Source organism: Amblyomma maculatum, chromosome 10 (genome assembly GCF_055883805.1).
Source record: "Amblyomma maculatum isolate TAMU_Amacu chromosome 10, ASM5588380v1, whole genome shotgun sequence".
Classification (NCBI taxonomy): Eukaryota; Metazoa; Arthropoda; class Arachnida; order Ixodida; family Ixodidae; genus Amblyomma; species Amblyomma maculatum.
This window is the reverse complement of record NC_139353.1, coordinates 145,005,923-145,031,955: the sequence shown is the minus strand read 5'-3', so window position 1 is coordinate 145,031,955 and position 26,033 is coordinate 145,005,923. Positions and strand designations below refer to the sequence as shown.

The window sequence follows — 26,033 nt, the reverse complement described above, 5'->3', positions numbered from 1 at the left end:
AGTCAGGCCATTTGCTGCGAGTGGCTCTGGGCTCGGGCTCCTCCTTGCCTGCATTCCGCAGATCTCGCCTTGCGACTGTTCATCTGTGTCCAGAGAAAACAGAGGATTTCAAAGCTGAAGCACTATAAAAGATTTAGCATAATTATACAAACAAGAAACAAAATGACTAGCAGGAACGTGCCATGCTGCTTCTTCATAAATGCAAGCATGTATTCCAGACTTGAGCCTTACATGGGTTTTCAGCATCATGTTGACTGTAACATAAGGAATAATAGCTTTCTTTTTTTTTAATACCAGAATGGTACTTGTAAAAAGCAAAGCAACACTTTCAATCTTTCAGAGGCTTCACTGTCAGCACTTTCTACTCCATGTGTGGGCTCTTGCAAATACAACCACATTTCCAAGTAGTTAGTGGCATAACTCAAATGTAAATTCATACCTTCTGCCTCACTGTATATTGAGTGCAGCAGAGATTCTGATGTGCACTGATTGTGCAGTGCTGCAATGTCTTCTGTTTCCTGAATACATGGGCTCTGCCCATGGCTGTTTGAGATGGTGCTGAAAATAAAAATGAAACATCACATGAGCCTACAAACTTCTACAAACTTCTTTACATTTCACAATTGCACAAATTCTTAATGATATGATAATGCTTGGTTGAAAGACAGACTTTAGTCGACAGCAGTGGGTCTTTCGCCATACAACTCGTCTTCTTACACTGCTTGGACGCAGGGGCCTCATCATCATTCCCCCTTGGACTTTATTAGAACTTCCAACTTTTTTTTTCTTTCATTTATTTCCTTTTTATTTTACTTTTCATATTCCTTTATACCATGAGGCAATCAACAACATTCTTAAAAAAAAAGACTGTTGTAAATAATGCAAACAGCTGCAATCATGCATGTTAATTTTTTGCACACAAAATGATACACAACCCATTCCAGTATGCAACCTGTAGAATATAAATGTATATATTTTCTTTCAGCTGCTTATATGTCATCTGATCTTGTTTGCAAAGTACTTTGCTTCCCAGCCTCCTTATGTATGTAGCATCCTTTATTGGGCTTCTTTTGGAAATAAATTGTTTTAAACCAGTAACCATCAAGCAATGGCCATACCTGCCAATGTCCCCCTGAACTTTCAGGAACATCATCAGGTGGAAGTACGGCCACCGCACTTGCACAGCATCGGCGGCTCCTAAGCCACTTAGTGCGCCATCCTTCCATGTGCGATGCTTCTTTATAAAAGTATCGCACAGGCTTTTTCACCGCGCAATTATATTAGCGCCTGCAAATAGAGTTTCACAGATTATTCTCTGTTCAATACAATACATTCACACCAATTAAATACGTTACGGTGAATATTTTAGGCATCAAAAACAGCACGCCATTAATTAGCCTTGGCTCGTCACGGTATGGTTGCTGGAAGGCTCGAGAAATTTTCACCACGTAGGAATTAAACGCGCACTGACAACGCACAGTATACAGGCTCCTATTGCGTTTACCTCGACTGAAATCCCTCTAGCAAGGGAAATCATCTTCTCACGACAGCCTCCGATCTCGACTTCACGCTGATCACAGACCCGGAGACCCCAACCAGATGTGGCACATCCACATGTCGAGACACCATACCGGACCTTACTTTTGTCCGGGGCCTAGAAAAATGTGCCTGGCACAACTCGGGAATAGACGTTGGGAGTGACCACTATATTCTCCGAATAGATGCAGAGATACCGGGAAAGAGGCAAAGGGAGTACAAACTTATCGATTGGGACAAATTTCGTGCAATACGGGCGCAGCCATCCAACTCATCAGGAGCAACCACAAAGCACACGATAACGAGCTGGACCGAGCAGCTCAAAGCAGACATCGCAGCCTCGGAACGGACAATTACCACGGACGTTAAGGTAGAGAGGATGGACAGTCGGCTAGCGAATCTTCTCGAAGCCAAACATTCCATTCTAGCCAGGTGGAAGGGTCAACGTCTTAACAGAAGACTACGAAGGAAACTTGCCGAACTCAACAAGACAATTGAACAATACTGCATGGTTCTCTCCCGACAACAATGGGATGAAGTCTGTAACTCCCTCAATGGGCAAATACGCATAGGAAGTGGGTGGGGACTCATAAAACACCTCCTCGACGAACACGGAGCAAAGTCCAAAACTATGCAACGGATCAGGCTAAGTAAATTAGTACATCGCGAGAAGCAAATCAGTACCGCCGAAGCCCTTCTGGATGACCGTGCCAAACGATACTTACCGCTTAAATCGGGGCTACCCAGTACCTTACAAAGGAACAGCTATGACGGTTCGCCAAACTCAGAGCTAGATACGGACTTCACAGAAAGCGAAGTATGTTTCGCAATTCACGAACTCAACAGTAACTCTGCAGCCGGCCCCGATGGTATCACAAATCGGGCTCTCCGAAATTTAGAGGACGACTCGGTCACGTTCCTAACGCAACAAATCAATGAAGTCTGGAAAACTGGCCAACTACCTGCAGAGTGGAAGCATGCTAATACGATCCTCATCCCAAAACCGGGCAAGCCGCTGGGCCTACCCAACCTAAGGCCGATCTCACTGACGTCCTGCCTAGGAAAGCTAGCCGAACACGTCATCCTGAATAGACTATCGGAATACGTAGAAGAAAAGGAGTACTTTCCTTACAATATGATTGGCTTTAGGCCAGGTCTCTCAACGCAAGACGCTATGCTACGCATCAAGAAAAGTCTGTTGGATCGCCCCACACGAGACACCAAGGCGCTACTGGGACTCGACGTGGAGCAAGCTTTTGACAAAATCCAACATCAAGCCATTCTCAAAGCCATATCTGACCACAATCTCGGAACACGCTTCTACCACTACGTCAAGGCGTTTCTGCAGGATCGAACGGCCACTATCCGGATAGGCGAACACGTCTCGGAGAGCCTTAATCTGGGCGATAAGGGAACACCACAAGGCTCAGTGCATTCACCATTCTTATTTAACTTGGGGATGACAAAGCTTTCTCGCGCATTGGGTGAAATTGCTGATGTGGAGCACACCATATACGCAGACGATGTTACCGTCTCGAGCACCGGTGGCAGCAATGCCGAATTAGAAGCGCGCATGCAAGAAGCCATCACGGTTACCGAGGCCCATCTTGCCCCAATGGGACTTCGCTGCTCTCGTAGAAAATCCGAGCTACTCATCTACCACCCCCCAAGACCAGGCCGCCCGTCCAACGACTGGCGCCGACACCACACACCATGCATAGAGTTACACGACAGGGATGGAAATCGCATACCCACGGTCGATAAAATACGAATTCTAGGACTAATCATCCAAAGCAACGGGTCCAACTGGGCGATGCTTGACAGCATCGCGATCAAGATTGCAAACGCGATCCGGATGTTTCGACGCATCATGAATAGGCACAGGGGACTGAGCGAGGACAACGCTATTCAAATGGTCCATGATTTTGTACTCTGTCACATAACATACGTGGCTGCAATGCTCAACTAGAAAAAGGAACATCAGAGAAGGCTTGAAGTACACATACGCCGAGCTTTCAAGACAGCTTTGAGGCTCCCCGATAATACCTCCACTGAACTGCTCTTACAGCTAGGAGTGCACAATACCCTTGGCGAAATCATCGAGGCACAGCACACGGCACAGATTGCACGCCTATCAAGCACCAAAGCGGGCAGAGAGATTCTCGTTAAGCTCGGCCTGAACAACATAGTAGAAAAGGACAACGTTCTGCAGTTACCTAAAGTCGTGCGAGAAGCGATAAAAGTGTCCCCCTTCCCATGAAACGTACACCCGATCCACAATCAAGGAAGAAGGCTCGCCCGCGCCAAAGCCCTCGCTGCGGACGCGGCACAGTTCCCCGACCAGACAGCTTTCGTGGATGCAGCGTACATACCGGGAAAGCATGCCTACTCGGTAGCAGTAGTCAACGGACACGGGCGTACGCGCAACTCACTCACACTTTACACCAAGAAGCCAGGGGTAGCTGAACAAGCAGCGATAGCACTAGCTCTAAAAGACTCGGACTTCACAACTGTATACAGCGACTCTAGAGCAGCCACTCGAGCTTTCGCCAAGGGCGGGATAGACAAGACGACGCTACGGATCTTAGGCGGAAGTAACATCACCGATCACTCCATCGTATGGTTCCCGGCACACATGGGCAGCTTAGGGGGCGGCCTGTGGAATCTCAATGAGATCGCACACGAGGCGGCGCGAGGACTCATCGACCGCGCCCCTCCGGTTTCCCCTGCTACTCCACATATCGAGTACAGAGATCAATTATTCACGTACAACGAGCTCACTAAGCACTTTTATCTAGGCAGACGAGCATTTCTCCTCCCGTGTAAGAAATTAACCCGCAGCCAATCAGTCACGTTACGCTTGCTCCAAACGGACTCATACCCCAACCCCTGGCGCATGAAGCATATCGACCCAGACTACGACGGACAACATGTGTGTGAACGGTGCAGTTACCGTGTAGACTTAAACCATATGCTGTGTGGTTGTGCATCGAGCGACGCCTACGCCAAGAACAAGGAACGTTGGGACAAAGTTTTAAAAAGTGCTTCACTACATGATCAGCTTCGGGCTGTCCAGGAGGCCCGCGCGGCGGCGGAGAGCTTCGGGCTCTCTGTTCCGACGTGGGAGCTGCCCTCTACACCTGGCACCTAGCCGAGTGTCCTCCAGGACCCCTACTGTGGGAAATAAAGTTTTGCCAAACCAAACCAAAATACGGCTGCCGCGATCTCATCCGCGTCCTCGAGGAGCAGCAACAAACCATTCAGGGACCGCGGCGAGGTTGAAATAAGTATTCACGTTATCTTGAAATGCACGTAACACACCACGTTGATGACACGGGAAGGCTGGTCGCCTTGTGGCTAGCTAGACACTTTTCAAAATATCGTGAGCCAACTAGCCCAACGCTAGTAACCATGCACCTACCCATGAACAAATTCATGCAGATCGACAACCTCGTTGCATATGCATGTAACAAGAACTCAGATATCTTTCAGACAGGCAAACGTATTTAAAGAGCATATGTCGCGTCATTTCAGTGTGGGGAACACTCAAGCAACGATCGGCTCGAAGCCTGGCTCCGCCGCGCATACTAGTAGAGCGGCAGCGGAACAGAGGTTCTTTGACCACGTAGGGATACATTCCCAAGAAGAACATGCATGCAGACCGTTAAAAGGCGCAGAAAACGACTGCCCTGCACTTTGCTAGAAATACTTGTAGCGTGCAAATATACCTGAGTCGCATCCAATTTCCGTGACAACTTCGGCCCATGCCGCCGCTTTCTTCCTGTGGTCTTTGTAGTCTTTGCGGGAACTATCCCATAATATGGGGCGCTTTTGCACCGCGCATATAAGTTTATCATTAAACTCTACACGCGAGGCTTTGGTCGCCATTTCTTTATGCGGGTACATCGCGCGCGAGGAAAGATGTGAGGACTCGCGCCAAAAGGAACGAAAAGACGGAAGTGAGTTGAATTTGGCCACTTCTGTTAGCGTCAGACGCGCGCGTCGCACGTCAAATATCTGGCAGGTCCATATCAGAGGCGGCGGGCGTTTTTATTTGACGCGGGGCGTCGAGTGCGCGCCGTCGGGCGTAAAACGCCGGTTTGACGCGGCAAAAACGCTCCATGCATTCCGGCCTTTAACCATGAGAGAGGCCGTGCAAGGTACGGAGATAGATCCAGAAGAAATGAACGTGCCGGGACAATGGTACGTTAGTAAGAAGAAAGGGAAAACGGCTGCCCTAGTGAACGACGAGGCACGCAATATGGAACGCCAGCGAGCCGCCGAGAAGCTCGCAGGCAGGAAGATGGCGGCAAAGTCGGTTGAAAGGCGATTTGCCCGCATTCCGGACGGCGTCGAGAAATAGTCATGAGGCCGCACGGCGGTCTCGTACGTCTGATGAAATACGAAAGTGCGTATTTGGCTGACGTAATAGTTAGGGCGGCTAGCGTGAGCCTAGACGCGGCCGGGGAAGATGTCATCTCATCGAATCTAAAGCAACATTCCATTCTTGTCGCCAACTGTCAGCGCGGAAAGGAAGAGAAAGTTCGCCGACTTGAAGCTCCTCGCGTTTTAAGGGGAAAAAATCGAACTGACTACGTACATCGCTGCGCCAGAGGACTGCGGGAAAGGCGTCATACATGAAGTCCCTTTGTCCTTCTCGGACGAAGATATTTTGAAAAGGCTGCAAGTCTACGGGAATCCTCCGGTCCTGGGGGTGCGAAGACTGGGAAGAAACTCGAGGAGAGTTTTAATACTGTTTAAAGACAGAGGTGCCGCGGTAGGTGAGATTCACGCCCGTGGCGCAACGCTACGTTCTCTACTGCAAGAAGTTTGAAGTTTACAACGCCTGCGGCAGGCTCGGACACCGCGAAGACGTCTGCCCGGACCCCGCAAATGTGAAATGCCGTGGCTGTGGATTGGAACGCCCACCCCAAGACCATTTCTGTGAGTGCAAGTGTCAGCTGTGCGGGAAACGACACCCGATTGGTGACAAAAAATGTCGAGAACTCTACCGCGTTAAATACGAGGTGAAGAAGAGGAAATGGGAACGCAAGGTCAACATGCAACAGCAGCCCAGCAGAAGCAACTTCAGAAGCAGCAGCAACAGCAAGTCCAACATGCAACAGCAGCCCAGCAGAAGCAACTTCAGAAGCAGCAACAACAGCAAGTCGAAGCGATCGTCGAGCAAAATCACCCAGGTAGTTCCAAGGTCAAGCGTGGAAACGAGGACTTTCGCGCCAGAAACGACTCCTTCCCGAGGCTGGAGGAGACTACCGAAGGGCGACAGCTGCGCGGCTGGTTGAGTTCCAGCTCCAGGGGGCGTTCTGAGTCCAGACGCAGCTGGAGATCGAGTTCCAGGGACCCGGAGAACCCGTGGACTACGAAGCAGAGCCTGAGCAGGGCCGTAAAAATGTAAGCTTTGAGAGTGGGGCTTCCCAGGCAAATAAGAAGGACGAGGGGATTTATAAATTAAGGAAAGAAGTTGGGGAGCTTAAAGATATCATTAATAAGCTCACTCAAGAGTTGCACAGACCCAAAGGGCAAGCGCGGACTGCGTCCCTCTCCCCCCATAGAGCGCCACCGAAATTGGTATCGAAACCAACTGTCCTGGCCCCTAAGGCTGCGACTTCCACGCAGCCTGCGGCACCGGAGGAGGAGGAAAAGATGATTGTAGAATCGGCTAGACCACCCCCAATGAAACGCAAAGGGGAAGATGCTGATCCATTGGTGGCACTAGAAAGAAGATTAGAAGCCAAAATCGAAGCTAAATTTGAATCTTCCATGACCCAAATTATGGGAGCAATAAACCAAATTCAAAGCCAGGTTCAAAACCTTACGAGCGAAGCACAACTTCAAAGGGCAGAATTAGTTGCCATCGGAGAATGGCAGCAAAAAACTGAGGAAAAATTTGATCAGCTCCATAATGGTCAGAGGCGCACCAAGTGAGTCTTTAAGCTGGCAAGGGAACTGTCGCGGCTCCCAACGCAAGCGTGCGTTAGTGCAACAGTACTTCACAGTATTAGATGAGAAACCACTAGCTACAGCCCTGCAAGAGACGGGTAAAGCAGCAAAACTCACGGGATACCAGTCTTTTTCAAGTGACGGAGGTGAGAAACCTCGCGTCACAACATTGGTTAAGAGGAACATTGCTGCAATCATGCACAAAATCAATTCGAAAGAAATTGAGGCAGTGCTATTAGAAATTCTTACGGGACGAAAAGAGCAACCAAGCCTGTTCCTCTTAAATTTATATAGTACGCCAGAGCAGAGAAAGGTGAGATTCAGGGCCCTGTTTCTCAAAGCGATAATCACAGCTGGGAGTAACCCCTTGCTAATAGTCGGTGACTTCAATGCGGCGCACCCGGAATGGGGTTACGCTAAACAAGATCCTAAAGGCAGGCAGTTATGGGAAGACGCGCACGAGCTGGGACTCACCTTGCACACGGACCCTAGCTTTCCATCCAGGGTGGGTAAGAGCGTCTGCGTAGACACTTCCTCTGACTTGACCTTCTCCAAAAATGTGAAAGATGTCAACTGGCAAAATTCGGAGCAAAATTTTGGCAGCGACCATTTTATTCTGGTCTCGATCCTTAAAAAAGGAGTAAAGACGCGCCGTGTGTGTCAACCGAGGGTTACGCAATGGGAACTATTTAGGGAAAAGCGAGAGAAGGCTGCCGAAAGGAAGATTACAAACATGGAAAAATGGATGAAGACCCTCATGCATCACGTTGGAGAGGCAACAAAGAATCTTGAAGGGGACGATACCCCGGGGATAGCTGATAGCAAACTGCTTCACATGTGGGAGGCAAAACATGGTATGGAGCGCAGACTAAAGAAGCAAATGTGGAACCGTAATCTTAGAAGGAGGATAGCTAGACATAATAAAGAAAGTGAAAATTATGCGGTTAAATTATGCGAACAGAATTGGTGCAGCAGATGCGACGAGATGGAAGGGGGCATGAGCCTTTCCAGAACCTGGGTTCTGCTGAGACACCTATTAGATCTGACCAACTCAAAATCCCAGTCAGGAATTAGATTATCAAAAGCCAGGCACGCGTTTAAGGGTACAGACGCGGAATTTATGGATACACTAGTCAACATGTACATTGGCGATACTCATAGTGCCCCCCTTCCAGAGTATGACGGAGCTCCCAACGAGGAGCTGGACGCACCCATCACGGAGGCGGAGGTCAGGGCAGAATCATTGGGACTAAAAACAAAATCGGCCCCGCGCCCTGACGGGATAACTAACAAAATTTTAAGAAACCTGGATGATGACTCCATCAGCGCTCTTACTGAGTATAAGCAAGAAATTTGGCAGTGAAAGTCGGCAAACGTAATTTTAATCCCAAAACCGGGCAAACCCCCGAAACTAGAAAATATAGGACCTATTTCTCTAACCTCATGCATGGGAAAATTGATAGAGCATGTAGTCCAGACACGACTGACGCACTTTATGGAGAACCACAACCTGTGGCCGCACGAGATGGTCGGCTTTCGACCGGGTTTGAGCACGCAGGACGTGATGCTCCGACTCAAATACGACATAATCGACTCGCGTTCTAGAGACGCCAAAGTGATTCTCGACCTGGACTTGACAAAGGCTTTTGACAAAGTTAAACACGAAGCGATCCTCCACGGTCTCCAAGAAATCGGAGTAGGTGGACGAACATATGAGTACATCAAGGACTTCTAGTCAAACAGATCTGTCTGCATAAAGTTTCAAGACATTCAGTCCCCCACAGCGAAGTTAGGCAGCAGGGGGACGCCGCAGGGCTCGGTTTTCTCCCCGTTCCTTTTCAACGTGGCGATGAGGGGCCTCCCAGAAGCTCTGAGGAGCATAAAAGGGCTAAATTTCAGTATTTATGCGGATGACACCAATCTCTGGGTTAACCAGGGTAGTGATGCGAGCATTGAGGAGCGCCTGCAGACGGCGGCGGACACTGTCGAAGACTACGCTGCCAGTAGGGGTCTATCAGGCTCGCCGCAAAAATCGGAATTATTCGTCTATAACCCAAAGTCACTCCGATGCAAGCGCAGCTGGGAATTTGACATTAAATTAGAATAAAAACCAGTTCCAAAGGTAGATAAAATCAGAATCGTAGGACTATTCATTCAGGAAAATGGATATAATGATGGAACAATCAGAAAGCAAGATGGATTCGTCACACAAGCCATTGGAATATTTAGAAGAATCGCGTTAAAAGGACGAGGCCTGAAGGAAAGAAGCTTGCTTAAACTCATTCAAGCTTACGTAATAAGTCGCGTAAGCTATGCCACGCCGTTCTTAAATATTAGGTCGGAGGAGAAGAGGTTAGACTCTCTCATTCGACGGTGCATAAAAAGGGCCCTGGGCTTACCAATTACCACATCCACAGAGAAGCTCCTTTCTATGGGAGTTAACAATAGCGGGGACGAAATAGCGGAGGCTGTCAGAGTTTCGCAGCTGGAAAGATTAAGTCCAACGGCCACGGGCAGAACTATACTCGAAATGGTAGGCCTGCAGACAGATAGGGGACTACGAGAAAAATCAAGTATCCCACAGGACTGCCGAGAAAATCTAATCATTCCCCCTCTCCCTCGTAACATGCATCCTATATTCAACACAGCGAGGAGGGAGAAGAGAGCAGAAGCACTAATCAGACGCTTCGATTCGATGGACAGCAAGTCGGTTGCGTACGTGGATGCGGCAAGTGGCAAAACGGGGGCGGCGGTCGCCTCGGTGGTCGACGGCGGAGGTGCCCCAGTATCAGCCGCCACCATTAGAAGCCGCAACGCCGAAACGGCTGAAGAAGTTGCAATAGCGCTCGCTTGCGTCGGAACGCAAGCCAATTTCATAATCAGCGATAGCAAAACGGCTATTTGGAATTTTGGAAAGGGTAGGGTCTCGTCGGAAGCGGCAAGGATTTTGGCCAGTAGACGACTAAACTAAACAGGGAAATTCGCCTAATTTGGATCCCTGCACACACGTCCGTTTCTGGCAACGAAGCGGCAACGAGTTAGCCGGAGCTCTTTACTTCCGGTAACTGTGGAGCCGCCCGATTGCCGAAACAAGGACGAGCGTCTGCAAAATTATACGGAGATTCTTCAAAATTACAGGTTAAGCAGGAGACTGGTGCCATCATCGGATAAGAGTCTAAACAATAGGGAGGCAGTCGCATGGCGGCGCCTGCAAGCTGGGAACTTTGTAAACCCGGTCTGGGCATATTATGTCCAAATGGACGATAGGAGAAACGATAAATGCAAGCACTGTGGGAAGAGAGGGACCCTCGACCATATAATCTGGGAATGTACTAGCTCCCCAGGGGCTAAAACAAATATAAATTGTAGAGAAGCCTGGGAAGTCCTGCTGCGGAGCGAGGTCCCTGCTCCACAGCTACAAGCCATCCGCCTGGCGGAAGAAGCCGCGCAGAGCCAAGACCTCTTTGCCTACTTCTGATCGCGGAGGTCTCTGCTCCCGTTTCTTAGCCCTGCGTGCCTGGGGCGGGAATTGGGGCCTCCTTATCTGGTGGAAAATAAAGTTATCATCATCAATAAAAGTGGAGAAGCCTGGGTAACCCAGCTGCGAAGGGACGTCCCCGCTGACCAGCAAAAAGCCGTCCGCCTGGCGGCTGAGGCCGCGAATAACCAATGTATATTCGCTAGTCCTTAGTCGCGGAGGTTCCGGCCCCCGTTCCTCGGGCCTGCGTGCCGGGAGCCTCCCAAATCGGGGGAAATTAAAGTTTCAATCAATCAATGAATACACCGGGCGAAGCAGATTTGCGTTCAAAAGAATTGTCGACGGAGCTTACAGCTAGACATAAATTAATGGTTTATACGAGGATTTTATTAGATTATTGAACGAGTGCCAGAATGTTGGGGCGAAAGCGCGGCAGGCGAATTGAGGGTGGGTTGCATTTCACTTAATTTAATTAAATATGAATTAAGATGGTTGAGTTTTCCACGAGTTAGATGAATGGTAAATAACTTTGATTCGCGCAGACTAAGATCAATTAATGAAACACTGGATTGAATTAAGAGTGGATTAGATTAGATTCGGTTATAACAATGATGGAATGCATTAAATTACAGTGCTGCACGACATATGTATTTTCATTAGAGAATAAAGATTTTGCATTATCTTGTAAATATCGTATAAAGTTTGATTAAGAAAGAGTAAGGTCGGCTTATGTGGAATTAAGGTTGGAGAGTGTAATATTACTTTGGGCCTTGGAAAATTGAACTCAGAAATATTTCACCGCATCGCTAAACTCAGCAACGTAACTCAGTGAAGTTCTGACTGATAAGCAATGCTCTCGCATTGCCATCAAAGTTGGTAGAATGTTTGCGGTGAAATAAAACGCCATTTATTTACTTTTAAGGGTTTTAGCATTTCATTTTCAAGCTGCTTGTCACCAACAGTTCTTTTTGTACTGTGAAAAACTGCGCCGAAATAAACACACCACAAGAAAGAAGACGGGACAAAGGCGCTACTCACAACTTTGTCCCGTCTTCTTTCTTGTGGTGTGTTTATTTCGGCGCAGTTTTTCACAGTACAAATATGAACCAACTAGCCCAAGAAACGGTATTAATTACAACAGTGTTCTTTGTTCGTCCAGAGGCAAACGTTTTTGCGCAGAATAGTTGTGCTGCTAATTATACAGAAAACAAAATCTCTGCCCATCATCGCATGCACGCAATTGGCAAAGGTCCTCGTCGGTCCTAATGATAATCCTCCCGAATGATGACACGTTCAATTAAGTGAAGTTGGCAGACCTACAATGTTTTTCCTCTTTCGGCCTGTGAATAAAAAGGTATGCACGTTGTATCGCTGTTTTCATCAACAAATAATTCCTAAAAACAGAAACACCTCATGATGCAATGCGACGAACAGGCCAAATCCTCTCAGAGAATGACGTGCACCCTTATGGTAGGAAGTTGATCCTGATGGAACGCGTATGGATAGATTTTCGGTACAAGTATATAGTTGCCACAACAGCTGGGCACGCACTATTAGGCATGTTCCGTCTACGGCAGGAACATCACTACTTCCCACACGCCTTCAGCACTTGTAGCTAACCAGCATGATTGCCAGAAGAGCGAATACAAATTCTTCAGGAAAAGCTCTCACAGCAAAGAAACGCAGAAAACAAGCACGGGTTAGATAGACACTGCTCTACTGTGCCGGCAACGGGCTGCCTGTCTGGTGCAAATGTTGGTTGGTTCATAGGAAGGGAAAGGCGCAGTATCTGTCACACTTGCTCTGTGGACACCTGAACCGCGCCGTAAGGGAACGGATGAAGGTGGGAGTGAAAGTGGATAGAGAGAAAAGGGGGCCGTAGTGGAGGGCTACGGAGTAATTTCGACCACCTGGGGATCTTTAACGTGCGCTGACATCGCACAGCACACGGACGCTACTTCGTTTCGCCTCCATCGAAACGCAGCCGCCGAGGCCGGGATTCGATCCCGGGAACTCCGGCACAGTAGTCGGGCGTCTTACCACTGCACCACCCCGGCGGGGCAAATGTTGCAACCGAAAAAAAATCGCACAACTCAGTCTCATGGAAAACAGCGAAAAAGAAGTAATCAAAACAGCTAACATCTTGTTTAGCGTTCACAGTGCGTTCCATTGGCGTTCCATTGACCTAGTTTGACGACAGATAGGTTGCATGCCTGCAACCTATCTGTCGAAACCCACCGCCGGACACCCACCGGTAAAAATGGGTACAAGCGGCCCCCGGCCCGGCGCTCGGCTTTTCCAGGGGTGTGCGTTTGGGAGAAGCTCCGTAAACCCCGCTGCGCGCCCCTCCTCCGCAGTGGGCCCAAACCCAGTTTCGAACCTCGCAGCCTGCAAAGGTGGTTCTGTTTGTCTTGCAAAGGTACTTCCTTTGACCCTCATTTGAAATGCTCCCTTAGAGCCTCAGCTGCAGCAGTCCTAAAAAAAACAAAAGAAAGGGCCACATAATGGCCTGTTGCCGCGCAAGGCGGACTTATTGTTGTCCGATGGCGGAACGAATCACTGCCACATCGGCGCAACTATTTGGCCCCTGACCCCTTTTCCCAAGCATTTCACCCCAGAAGAGCCGAGCACCAGGCCGGGGGAAAGCTTGTACCCATTTAAAAACCGGTGGGTAACCGGCGGCACCAGGGATCGAACCCGGTACCTCCCGAATGCGAGGCGGATGCTCTACCACAAGGCCACCGCTTCGGTTGCAAGAAGAGTTTAGCTCGCCAAACTCTATCCCCCGGGCTTACATGGGATCGCCCAGGCCGAGCCCCTTCCCAAGAGCTAAGTCCCACAAAATCGCGGACACCCACGCAGGGGACCGCTCTTGTCCCAGTTTACGTCTGGTCATCGTCGAGCTGAAAACGAATGCTGCAGCTCGCCCAGCGCGCGTGGCGGACTTGTCAACTACTGCCACCGCGTTGGTCGTGTTGTGGGTCGCACCCACGTGCTCGGGCAGGCGGGATCGCAACACCCGTGGTGCACTCCCATGACGTGTACCCCTGCCAGACGTCTTCGTGCCCCCGACTTCGGTAACTCTCTTCGTGCTGCGCCCCACGCGAGAGCCCGATTCTACCAAATTTTGTTAAGCGTCTTGGATTGGACGCCGGCCCCGTTGCAAGACTCTTTGGGACCTACCGCCTACGTACCGGAAGCGCGAGTGGAGGCTTCATCCTCCACCCCTCTGGTCTCACAGGGGTACTACTGACAGACTCTCAGAGGGTGCTTGCACCAGTTCTGCTTTCGCTTCGTCTTCACTCTCTTAGCCTGCTGAGACCCCCGCAGGCCTCAGTGTTTCCCAGGACGTCCCTGGCGTACGCCGGAGGGGGAGTGAAGACCGTCTCTAACAGCGCCCCCATGCCTCCTCGCGGGCTGGGTTACACAGGGTTGCCCCTACCCCTGATGACATTTGTCAGCGGGGATTCCCCTGCGGCGTCCTTAGATAGAGACTTAGCCGGCACAGCCCATCCCTGGACTGCACCGGCGGGTGAACAGACTCTTATTTCCCGCTACGAGGAGTGGTCACCTCCAACTCCAGCGGCTCCCACCTTGGATTACAGGGAGTTGGGAGCTCCCCAGCCTTATCCCTTGTCCCGTTTATCAATAGGGTACATCATCGGTGAAGGCTGTCATTTTCGGTGGGCCCCACCGTAGCAGTTCCTAAGCCCGAGAATCTACCCCACTTTAGTGGGATAGACTTCCTCAGAGTGCACAAGGCTCCGAGGTTCCAGTCGGCCGTCTGAGCATTCACCGGCGTGGCCTCTCTCGATTACAGGGGCGCGTCATTGCTCCCAGCCTTATTCCTCAGGGCTTCATTGCAGATGGTTGCACCCCTCTCGGTTACAGGAGGACGCAGCCCCTCCCAGTGACCAACCAAAAGTCAATCCACCCGTCATGGAAAAACTGCTTTAGTTTGCTCGATGACAAATTAATGCCACCAGGCTGACCTGCCCCTCTTCATCAGGTCACAGCTGAGTCCTCTCCGCTTCCGCGGAGGGCTCTCGGGTGTCTGCTCACCCGTGTTGTAGTCCCGCTCCAGCCACCCAGAAGCTTGAATTTACGGGCCCTCGCCAGACATGAGTCTGGCTATGGGAGGAGACATATGCAACACAACTCCGTCCCCACAAGTGGTGGCCTTGTGGTAGAGCATCCGCCTCGCATTCGGGAGGTGCCGGGTTCGATCCCTGGTGCCGCCGGTTACCCACCGGTTTTTAAATGGGTACAAGCTTTCCTCCGGCTGGGGTGAAATGGTTGGGAAAAGGGGTCACGGCCCAAATAGTTGCGCCGATGCGGCAGTGATTCGTTCCGCCATCGGACAACAATAAGTCCGCCTTGCGTGGCAACAGCCCATTATGTGGCCCTTTTTTTAGGACTGCTGCAGCTGAGGCTCTAAGCGAGCATTTCAGGTGAGGGTCAAAGGAAGTATCTTTGCAAGGCAAACAGAACCACCTTTGCAGGCTGCGAGGTTCGAAACTGGGTTTGAGCCCACTGCGGAGAAGGGGCACGCAGCGGGGTTTACGGAGCTTCTCCCAAACGCACACCCCTGGAAAAGCCGAGCGCCAGGCCGGGGGACACTTGTACCCATTTTTACCGGTGGGTGTCCGGCGGTGGGTTTCGAAATAACCACCTCCCGCAGCCGAGACGGGCGCTCTAACCACTAGGCCACGGCTCTAACGGGCGCCTGCTCCCTGCGTCCGTCCCTGAATGGAAAGCGTTGTGGAGTCAGACACATTGGGAACGCAGGATTCATTTCTGATTTTCGAATAACAGGCCTCTTCTGCGTGACGTGGCACTGACATCACAAAGGAGCGCTGATGCCTTCTTGTCTAGATGGTGCGCTTATTTTAGTATATCTGTGGGATGCTCAACTTTTGTTGCATCCCGCTGTCGGTCTGCAGGCCTACCATATTTGAAATATCTCTTTGTGTAGTTGTGTGGCTTAGCCTTTCTAGTTGCGACTCTGACTGCTTCTGCTATTTCTGCCCACGTATTGTGTACCCCATAGCGACCAGCCTCTCTGTGGATGTATTCATTGGTAGGCCCAGTGTCCTCTTAATGCATCGTCTGAGTGCTTCTAATTTTCTTTTTTCCTCTGCTGTAAGGTTTAAATACGGCGTAGAGTAGCTTATGCGGCTTATGACATATGTCTGCATAAGTCTGATCAAGCTCCTGTCTTTTAAGCCTCGGCCCTTCAATTTTATACTTCTGAATATGCCTAGCACTTTTGTGTCGTAGCTTTCCAGTTTCTTTAGTATTCTGTAGTTGTATCCGTTCTCGTGAATATATAGTCCTTTGATTCGCATTTGGTCAAGCCTTGGTACGGACATTTTCTCCATGCGACGCCGCGCTGGCCTCGTGCCGCGCCGGCTTAATACAAATGTGCGCCGATTTCGTGACAATGGTAGCCCCAGGCAGTGTTGCGGGCGTTAAAGTCCCCGACAATGGCAATTGGATTGGAACCGGCCAAATATGAGACTTCTGTAATGAGAGATGAAAAGCAGGACGTCTCGACCTGGGGCGTTCAAGAGGAAGAGGCTGTGGCCTCGCTTTAGATACGGTAGAATTTCCAATAGAGTATGATCTATAATGGATATATTAGTATCGTGAGTGAGAGCAGTTACATTCCTTTTGACAAAGGTGACATTTGCCCCAGATGTGAAATAATCCGCCCCCAAAGGCCGTCCTGCCAGATCCCTCTGAGGAAAGCTGGCTCCAGCTCCTTACCAAGCCAGACAAGAACACACAACTTGCACTTATTTCGTCGGCGACATCCTGGGCCTACGAAATAAGTGCAAGTGGCGTGTTCTTGTCTGGCTTGGTAAGTAGTTGGTGCCAGCTTTCCATAGAGGGAGCTGGCAGGAGGGCCTTTGGGGCGGGTTATTTTCGCATCCCCGAAGGATGTGTGCCAGAGTGGCGGGTTCTCCGGTGTTGCAATTTGGACATGCGGGGTCGTATTCCCCGTTAGTAATTAGTGATAGCCTGGAGTAACTAAGAACTGAGTATGTCAATAATTTCAGGCGAGATTTGTTGTCTCTACGATCAATTTTCTTCTGCCGAACCTGACTGAAGGAGATAGGCCTAATGGCTGCGCACCTCTTGGGGCGTGCCCGCTCCCAGCTGTAGTGGCTGCGGCCACCTCACTTCGGCTCGCCTCCACACTTTCAAGCTGAGAGATGCCGTATTCTGTCACCGGCACGGACATTTCGCCTGCGGACCTGGCCGACGGCACGTGGACCGCGCTTGAAATGGAATGCCGATACCGCCGACCGACACCAGCGGACACGTCGCTGGCCAGCGCTCCGGCGTCTAATGCCACTACAACTCACTCAAACCAGCGTCTCCGCAGCTGCCCACCACCGCCTACCAAGAAATTACCACTCTCTCACCTGTTGACGGATGGCTACAAAATCGTCCTTCGCCCTCAAGATACATCAGGGAAGATAAGATGGAGTCCAAAGTCAGACTCCACTCGCACCACTAATGTATCGCGGGTAGAGAAAGTTTCGCACTTGGAGATATAAATGAACAGGTCCATCGGACAAAAGGTATCGATTGTAAGGAAATAAATAAAAGGGGGGAACTACTTTAGCGGAAACAGGCAAACAGGCCGGGGAGACCCCACATATCATCCCTTGGAAATAGCGGTAGGCATGGGTTGTAGGGTAAAGGGAAGTAGGTATGAGGATAGGGTTATTATGGGAGGTTGAAGGGGAATGGGGGCAGCGTAGGATTCTGACTGGCAGACAATTCGAGTCGAGCTCCCATATCGGCCTCCGTAGAGGGCGAGCCTCCTTCATGGATCACTCTCTTGTCGTGGCGGAGGAGCTTGCGAAACTCGATGAAGTCGTGAGCTCTGCTGTGTAGGGCCACCCAAGACAGACAGGTCACGGCAGAGAGTTCTGACAAAATGTGATTCACTGCAGAAGGTAATGGCAATCCACTCCAGTATTTCCTGCCAAGAAAACCTTATGGCCATACCATTAATGATATGGCGCCGGAAGATGAGCCCCACAGGTTAGAAGGCGTCCCACATGTTACTGGGGATGAACAAAGGGTGATTCCTAGTAGCTCCAGGACGAATTAAGCGGCTGGGCTAAAGCCAAAAGGATGCTCAGTTGTGGATGCGTCGGCAAGCGACCGGAAAGTTTGATGTTGCAAGGAGATAGGGCTATGGAACGAAAAATGGTAGGGGTAACATTAAGAGCTAGAAAGCGTGCAGAGTGGGTCAGAGAAATAACTCAAGTTACCGACATTCTAGTAGAAATTAAGAAGAAGAAATGGACATGGGCAGGACATGTAGTGCGAAGAGAGGATAACCGATGGTCGCTGAGGGTAACAAACTGGATTCCAAGGGAAGGAAAGCGTAGCAGGGGGCGGCAGAAAGTTAGGTGGGCGGATGAGATTAAGAAGTTCGCAGGGGTCAAGTGGATGCAGCTAGCACAGAACCGGGTTAAGTGGAGAAATATGGGAGATGCCTTCGCCCTGCAGTGGGTATAATCAGGCTGATGATGATGATATCACATAGCAACATGGAATGTAAGATCTATGACGCAAGGTAAGCTGGATGTCGTCAAGCGAGAAATGGACAGATTGAACATTGATATATTGGGTATCAGCGAGCTCAAGTGGACCGGAATGGGAGAATTTAGCTCCGGCGACCATTATGTCTTTTATTGTGGGCACGAATCCAAGAGAAGGAATGGAGTCACTCTCATAGTAAACCGACGAACGGGCAAAGCAGTGCTAGGGTACAACCCCAAAAACGACCGAATGATTTCACTTCCGATCCAAGGTCACCCTTTCAACATAACAGTTATCCAAGTCTATGTACCGACCACTACTGCTGAAGAACCTGACGTTGAGAGATTTTATGCGGACCTACAATGCCTTTTAGACCGCACCCCATCATCAGACGTCGTTTTTCTCATAGGAGACTGGAATGCTAAGGTCGGGAGTGAAGAAATATCCGGAATTATAGGCAAGTTGGGTCTTGGCGAGCCAAATGAAGCTGGGCAGAGGCTAGTAGTGTTTTGTCAAGAAAACAACCTGACCATAGCAAATACTCATTTTCAACAGCACAAGAGGCGCCTGTACACATGGACTTCACCGGACGGTCTGTACAGGAATCAGATCGATTATATTCTTTGCCGGCAGAGATGGAGGAGCGCTATACAAGCAGTAAAAACAAGGTCTGGGGCCGATTGTGGCACCGAGCATCAGCTTCATGTTGCCAAAATTAAGCTTCGATTGAGGAAAACGCAGAAAACTAGAAGGCCTTTCAGGTATGATCTGGATAAAATTCCATTAGAATATGCTGTGGAAGTGAGGAATCGATTTCAAGAATTAGATCTGGAAGACAGAGAGCCCGAATAGATTTAGACTGATGTTCGTGATATAATACAAGAAGTTGCTACTAAGGTAGTTCAAAAGCAAAAGAAATGCAAGAAAGCAAATTGGTTATCTGAAGAGGCTTTCCAAATAGCTGAGAAAAGGAGGATGGCAAAAGTTATGGGGGAAAGAGAAAGATACAAGGTTCTCAATGCGAATTTTCAGAAAATAGCAAGGAGAGATAAAAATGCCTTCCTGAACATACAGAGCCAAGCAGTTGAAGACAACAGCCAACACAAGAGCTCTGTATAAGACAACCAAAGATATCAAAGGCAGCTTCTGTGCTAAGCTGGGTGTGATAAAGGACCAACGAGGCAAGGACCTCACTGAAGTCTCAGAGATAAAGAAGAGGTGGCAGGAATACACAGAAGAACTGTACAAGAAGGACCCGAATGCGCAAACCCAACATAAGACGGTTGTGACTACTGATCTCGAGCCGGGCATCCTGAAGAGTCAAGTTGAATGGGCCTTAGTCAGCCTTGCTATGAATAAAGCTAGCGGAATTGATGGCATTCCAGCTGAGCTGCTTCAAAACCTCAACCATGACGCTGTTAACATTCTGCATACATTGTGTCAGAAGATTTGGACAACCCTGCAGTGGCCACAGGATTGGAGGAGGTCAGTTTACACCCCATTCCAAAGAAAGGCAGTGCCAAAGATTGTTCCAACTACCGCACGATCACGCTTATTTCGCATGCTAGCAAGTGATGTTGAAAATCTTCCAAGGTAGGCTACAGCAGTATGTGTATCGAGAGCTTCCGGACGTGCAAGCTGGGTTTCGCAAGGGCAGAGGAACTAGAGACCAAATTGCCAGCCTTCGCTGGATCATGGAAAAAGCAAGAGAGTTCCAGAAACCCATCTACTTCTGCTTTATTAATTATGCGAAAGCGTTTGACTGCGTAGATCACAGCAGATTGTGGCAAGCTCTCCAAGATATGGGAGTTCCAATTCACCTCATATGTTTTTTCAGGAACTTGTATGAAGGACAAGAGGCCACGGTCAGAACTGGGCATGGTTTTATGCATTGGTTTCCGATTGAGAAAGGAGTGAGGCAAGGCTGCATAGTGTCGCCTTGTCTATTTACCCTATATGCAGAGTGCATCATGAGGACGGCCGGTCTGGACGAGTCTTCAGCTGGAGTGAAGATTGCTAGAAAACGTATCAACAGCCTTAGATATGCGGATGATACCACTTAAAGGCAGAAATTGAAGTGGAACTCAAGAGACTTCTGATGCGCGTACAAGAAGAGAGTGAGAGGTTTGGGCTTAAACTGAACTTTAAAAAGACAAAGATCAGGGCGTCTTGCCCTATCAAGTCCTGGAGCATCAATGGACAAGGAGTGGAAGCTGTGACAGATTTTCTCTTCTTGGGCTCCAAGAGTACCTCGGAAGGAGACCGCAGCCATGAAATTAGGAGATGCCTGCTTCTGGGAAAGAGAGCAATGGTTATTCTTGACCGCCTAGTAAAGGGCAGAGACATTAGTCTGCCAACCAAGATCCGTATAACTCGTGCTATGATATTTCCAGTTGTGATGTATGGATGCGAGAGTTGGACTGTGAAAAAGGCTGACCGCCGAAGAATTGACGCGTTTGAATTGTGGTGCTGGCGAAGACTCTTGAGAGTTCCTTGGTCTGCCAGAAGATCAAATCAGTCGATATTGTCGACCATAAACCCTGACTGCTCATTGGATGGTCAAATTCTAAAGTTAAAGCTCAGCTACTTTGGTCATCTGATGAGAAGAGTGGAGTCGCTGGAGAAAGATTTGATGTTGGGAAAGGTTGAGGGTCGCCGGAGAAGGGGTAGGCAGCAAACGCGGTGGTTAGATGGCATCCTCGAGGCACTGCATATGAAGTTATGTGATGTTATGAAGATAGTGAGAGACCGGAAAGCGTGGCGTGACATGGTCCATATTGTCGCGAAGAGTCGGACACGACTGAACGACTGAACTGAGAGGGCGAGCACTCGCTCTTAGCCGAATATGCGGCCCTCGGCCCTTGGATCATTCCTCTCCCGCAATGTCTTTGACGGGTCTGCGGCGTCTGAGACAGGTTCCCTACATGAAGCCGCTTTTGAGGTTCCCCTCCCTCAAGTCCGGTTCCCCCACCCCGACTCTATTTGAGGTACTGAGAGAAAGATTTCGCAACGTTCATACCTACTTCAAGGTACTTTTCCCGAGTTTCTCTCGGCTGTGCATGTCGGAAGGTACATTTCATTGGCATCCATGAGGGAGACGGTAATGCTTTAATCCCATCCGTTGCATCATGCTTATATCCGCCTCTTGCTGGAGGGCATTACATCCTACAGAGGATACTTCCCACGTGAGCATTTGGCGACTTGTTCATCGGCTACTAACCTTTTCCGAGGTCGGCTTTCTCGCTTTTCCAGCACCCCTTTCAAGGTGTGTACTCAGTCCTTAGGTTTAAGGACAGTTTTCAGTGCAAAGGCAGGCGGCCAAAGGAAAGAAGAGGAAGGAAGACTATAGGGACGAACACAGCGTTGACTCCCAACTGTTTATTTTTCGACGCAAACAAGTGTTATATACAACCAGACGCGCAGGCGCATACCGTGCCAGCGAAAAGATAAACAAAACGAAACGCCTCAAACCTTTATCTCAAGAACTTAGAAAGGAAAATCATTTCTGCGTTGTACAGAACAACTGAGGTATCGCTAACACAACCTGACCCACTCCTCTGAATACAACATGCTTCTATCGCTTCACGGGTGGTTTCTAATTTGCTTTTGCTTAAAATCCTGACTCCAGAAAGCAACGGTGTACAATCCTTGCAAGTAGCGCAGTGCGCAACAAGGTTAGCACCTTCCTTATTCTTTAGATCTCTAGCGTGCTCCCTGAGCCGGTCGTTGAAGCAACGCTTCGCGGAATGTGCCACTGGCGTAGTGTACGAAATTCCCCTGACGTGTGGCAGATCGTACATCGGGCATACAAAGCGTTGCATCAACGACCGGCTCAGGGAGCACGCTAGAGATCTAAAGAATAAGGAAAGTGCTAATCTTGCTGCGCATTGCGCTACTTGCAAGGATTGTACACCGTTGTTTTCCGGAGTCAGGATTTTAAGCAAAAGCAAATTAAAACCACCCGTGAAACGATAGAAGCATATTATATCCAGAGGGCTGGGTCAGGTTGTGTTAGCGATACCTACGTTCTTTCGCACAACGCAGAAAAGATTTTCCTTTCTAAGTTCTTCAGATAAAGATTTGTGGCAACCCAGCTGATGTTGAAGATGAAGTTATACGCACCTTTTTCCCACACGCCAGCCTAACGCCTCCACCAGCAGTTTCCATTTTCCCAGTCGGAAACCCTGATCCAGACCTGGATCGCCCATTCTCAAAGGGAGAACTGCAAGCAGCCCTCCGAAGAGGCCGAGATCGCGCCACACCCGGGCATGACCGAGTTAGTTGGCAGGAGCTTCGCAATCTCGACTCGGCAGCCCAGGATGCCCTTCTCGACATCATTAATTCTTACTGGGAGACCGGAACGGTACCGGATAACCTCAAGCTTTCTCTTATTCTTCATATCCCTAAACCTGGCAAAAACCCTCGACTTCCTAGTAATTTGCGTCCAATTGCACTGACTTCACATCTCTGTAAACTCATCGAGCGCCTGCTGCATACCCGGATTAGTCACTACACTGAATACGTCAGTCCTGGATTTCATCCAGCTCAAGCCGGCTTCCGCCCTAACCTTGGAACGTATGACTGCCTTTGGCTTTTGCGAAGAGTTCTGAATAGAGCTCATCGTAAAACGCTACCTGACTATCTCATGGCTGTCGATATACACAAAGCTTTTGACAATGTTCGCCATGAGGTTATCCTGGAGGAACTCGTCAAACGCTTTCCTAGTAATGGTGCCCAAATCTGGATCCGCAATTTTTTGACATCTAGACCCATTCAGCTACATGGCAAAGCTCCGGGATGGGTGCCCAAAACCTATTACTTGGATAGGAATGTACCTCAGGGCTCCATTCTCGGACCCATACTGTTCAACTTGGCCATGACACGCGTCGCCGAGAATCTGGAATTCAGCACAAGCGCAAGATTCGCTATATATGCCGATGATATTACCGTCTGGACTGAGGCAGCGGATTACGTAGACAAATATTCTATGGAGACTGAACTTCAGGCGGCCCTTCTTTGTCTTGAAGATACACTAACCAAAATTGGCCTCGAACGCGCACCACATAAAACAGAATTGATTAGTATCGACGGAAAACATAAAACCAACCCCAGTATGCAGATCCATCTTCACATCGGAGGCAACACCATCACCTCCTCAAATGGGCAAATCCGCATTCTTGGCCTGCCCATATCAAGCTGCAACAGCCGCCAGAAATGGGTTCATCAGTTACAACGCCTTTGGCCAGCACTGCTACATACTATTCGTCGCCTGTCCAACCGGCACGGCGCTGCGCGGCAGCATGCCTGCCGTGCGATGGCCAGAGCAGCGGCGGTCGGAAAAATCCTCTATGGCACACCGGTCCTCCAACTGTCGAAGACTGACCTCGCTAATGTCGAACGCCTTCATCGCGCAACACTACGCACTATTACTGGTCTACCTAAGCACACTCCTATAGCCGAAGTTGAGCGTTTGGCCGCTCTTCCACCGCTCACTACCATCGTTACCGAGTCACAGACGCGTCATCGAATACGTCTAGAGAACACTGTCCAGGGGCGTCGCCTGCTGGCCTGGGATGAACAGCGTAACGACAAAACACCAGCCCTATATGCATCACTTCCCCCTTGGGAGATGCCAGTAGTCACACGCGTCCATCGCCGACCTATAAACCGCGATTTTGTCATTCCCCGGGAACTCCTAGCTGCCCATCACCGACAAGAGCGAATCCCCGATACGACTGACATATACATCGACGCATCGATTACAAGCGAATTCGCATCTATGGCCTGGGCATGCGATGACAACCCTTCCCTTTCAGGCGCTTATGCCTGCCATCTACCTCAGGGTACCCCTCTTCACGCTGAACTCCTCGCGATTTGGGGAGCCTTGTCAGGAGTGCCTTGCACCGGAACTGGGTCACTACGTATTCTTACTGATTCCTTTGAAGCTTACAAGGAAATCGCTACTCCGGGTTCACAAGATGCAACAGCTACGGCTATACAGCGCCTCCTTAAACGCCACCAACTCGCGACCAGAACTGTCGCTATTCACTGGACCCCAGGTGACTCGGACGAATCAGGGGGCAATGCGGCGGCACACGCCGCGGCTGCCTTGGCAGGTGGGATGTCCACATTTACTTCCCCACCCCCCTTGCTTCATCCTTATTCGACCTTGGGCGGGCAACTCACCCCTTTTCTTGCCCTTATGCACTATGGTCGGACCAGTCTTCGTAGCCTCAGTCAGCATCGCATGCAGGTGGCCACACCAGACCCACCTTTTACGAGAAGAACCCACCTCACCCGAAGTCAAGAAGTATTTTTGAATAAGCTCATCGCCCATGCGGCTTACACGCCACGTATTATGGCCCGCTGGCGTCAGTATAAGGAGAAAATGATTACGTGCCCCCACTGTACGACTCTAACCAGCGGCGGCATATCTCATTTACTTTGGGAATGCCTTGCTTTTTCTACTGGACGCCCCGAGATCGAACCCTACCGCCTGAACTGCCGTTCCCTTCTAGAAACTGATGCTAACACACAGATGATATTTGCCAAGTATGGCTCTCTTAGTGGCCTGGTTAGAGCAATGTGATTCGAGTGACGACCTAAACAATGAAGATTATGTCTACTCCCCTTTATCCCCATCCATGGCCATGAGCCTTCCTATTCAATAAAGGACATTCAATCAATCAATCATGCGTTTCCTTTTGTTTATCTTTTCCCTGGCACGGTGTGCGCCTGCTCGTCTGGTTGTATATAACTCTTGTGTGCGTAGAAAAATAAACAGTTGTGAGTCAGCGCTGTGTTCGTCCCTATAGTCTTCCTTCCTCTTCTTTCCTTTGGCCGCGTGCCTTTGCGCTGAAAACTATGTCCTTAAATCTAGAATACCAACTAGCCCAACAACTAACTCTACTCAGTACTTAGGCCTTTCCGTACTATGATATTCGATCTGTATTGCAATAGTCTTTTTCCAAGTTTCGGTATTACTAGCTTTTAGCTACTTTCCGTCTCCTTTCCACTCTTCCAAGACAAAGGTGAGTTCCCCAGAGCGCAATCTAGGTTCGCCCCAGCAGCCAGGATTCCGTCGAGGTCCGGTTCTCTTCGGCATTGGAAACCAACGTGTTTGCGGCTGGGTAATGCCTTTAGGCACAAGGAGAATTTTCGATCCAATACAGTCAGCTAGCTGCGTTTCGTAACCGTACTCCGCAGCTACGCCACCGTTCCCTAGGCAGCGGGCAGAGCTTTCCCTCGGCCTGCCGACCGCCCCGCATGTTCGTTTTTGTTCAGTTTCGAAAGTTAGCTAACTGCGTTTCCTAACCGTACTCCGCAGCTATGCCGCCTTTTCCTCGGCAGCGGGAAGGACTTCCCCTTGGCCTGCTGACCAACCCGGATACTGAATCAGAGCCCAGCATCAGAAGTCAGCTAGCCGCGTTTCCTTACGTACTCTGCAGGTACACCACCGTTCCCTTGGTAGCGGGTAGGGCCTTCCCTTGGC

At 49.7% G+C, this 26,033-nt stretch overlaps 1 protein-coding gene across 1 annotated transcript in view; it reads left to right on the top strand.

Moving 5' to 3' along the window:
- Positions 1–6,577: 6,577 nt before the first annotated feature.
- The window catches only part of LOC146177635 (uncharacterized), a 61,124-nt gene continuing 41,668 nt past the window's right edge, over positions 6,578–26,033 (top strand). The window contains exon 1 of the mRNA XM_084580762.1: positions 6,578–6,940. Within this exon, the coding sequence (XP_084436888.1) occupies positions 6,578–6,940 (363 nt within the window). The remainder of the gene's footprint in view (positions 6,941–26,033) is intronic.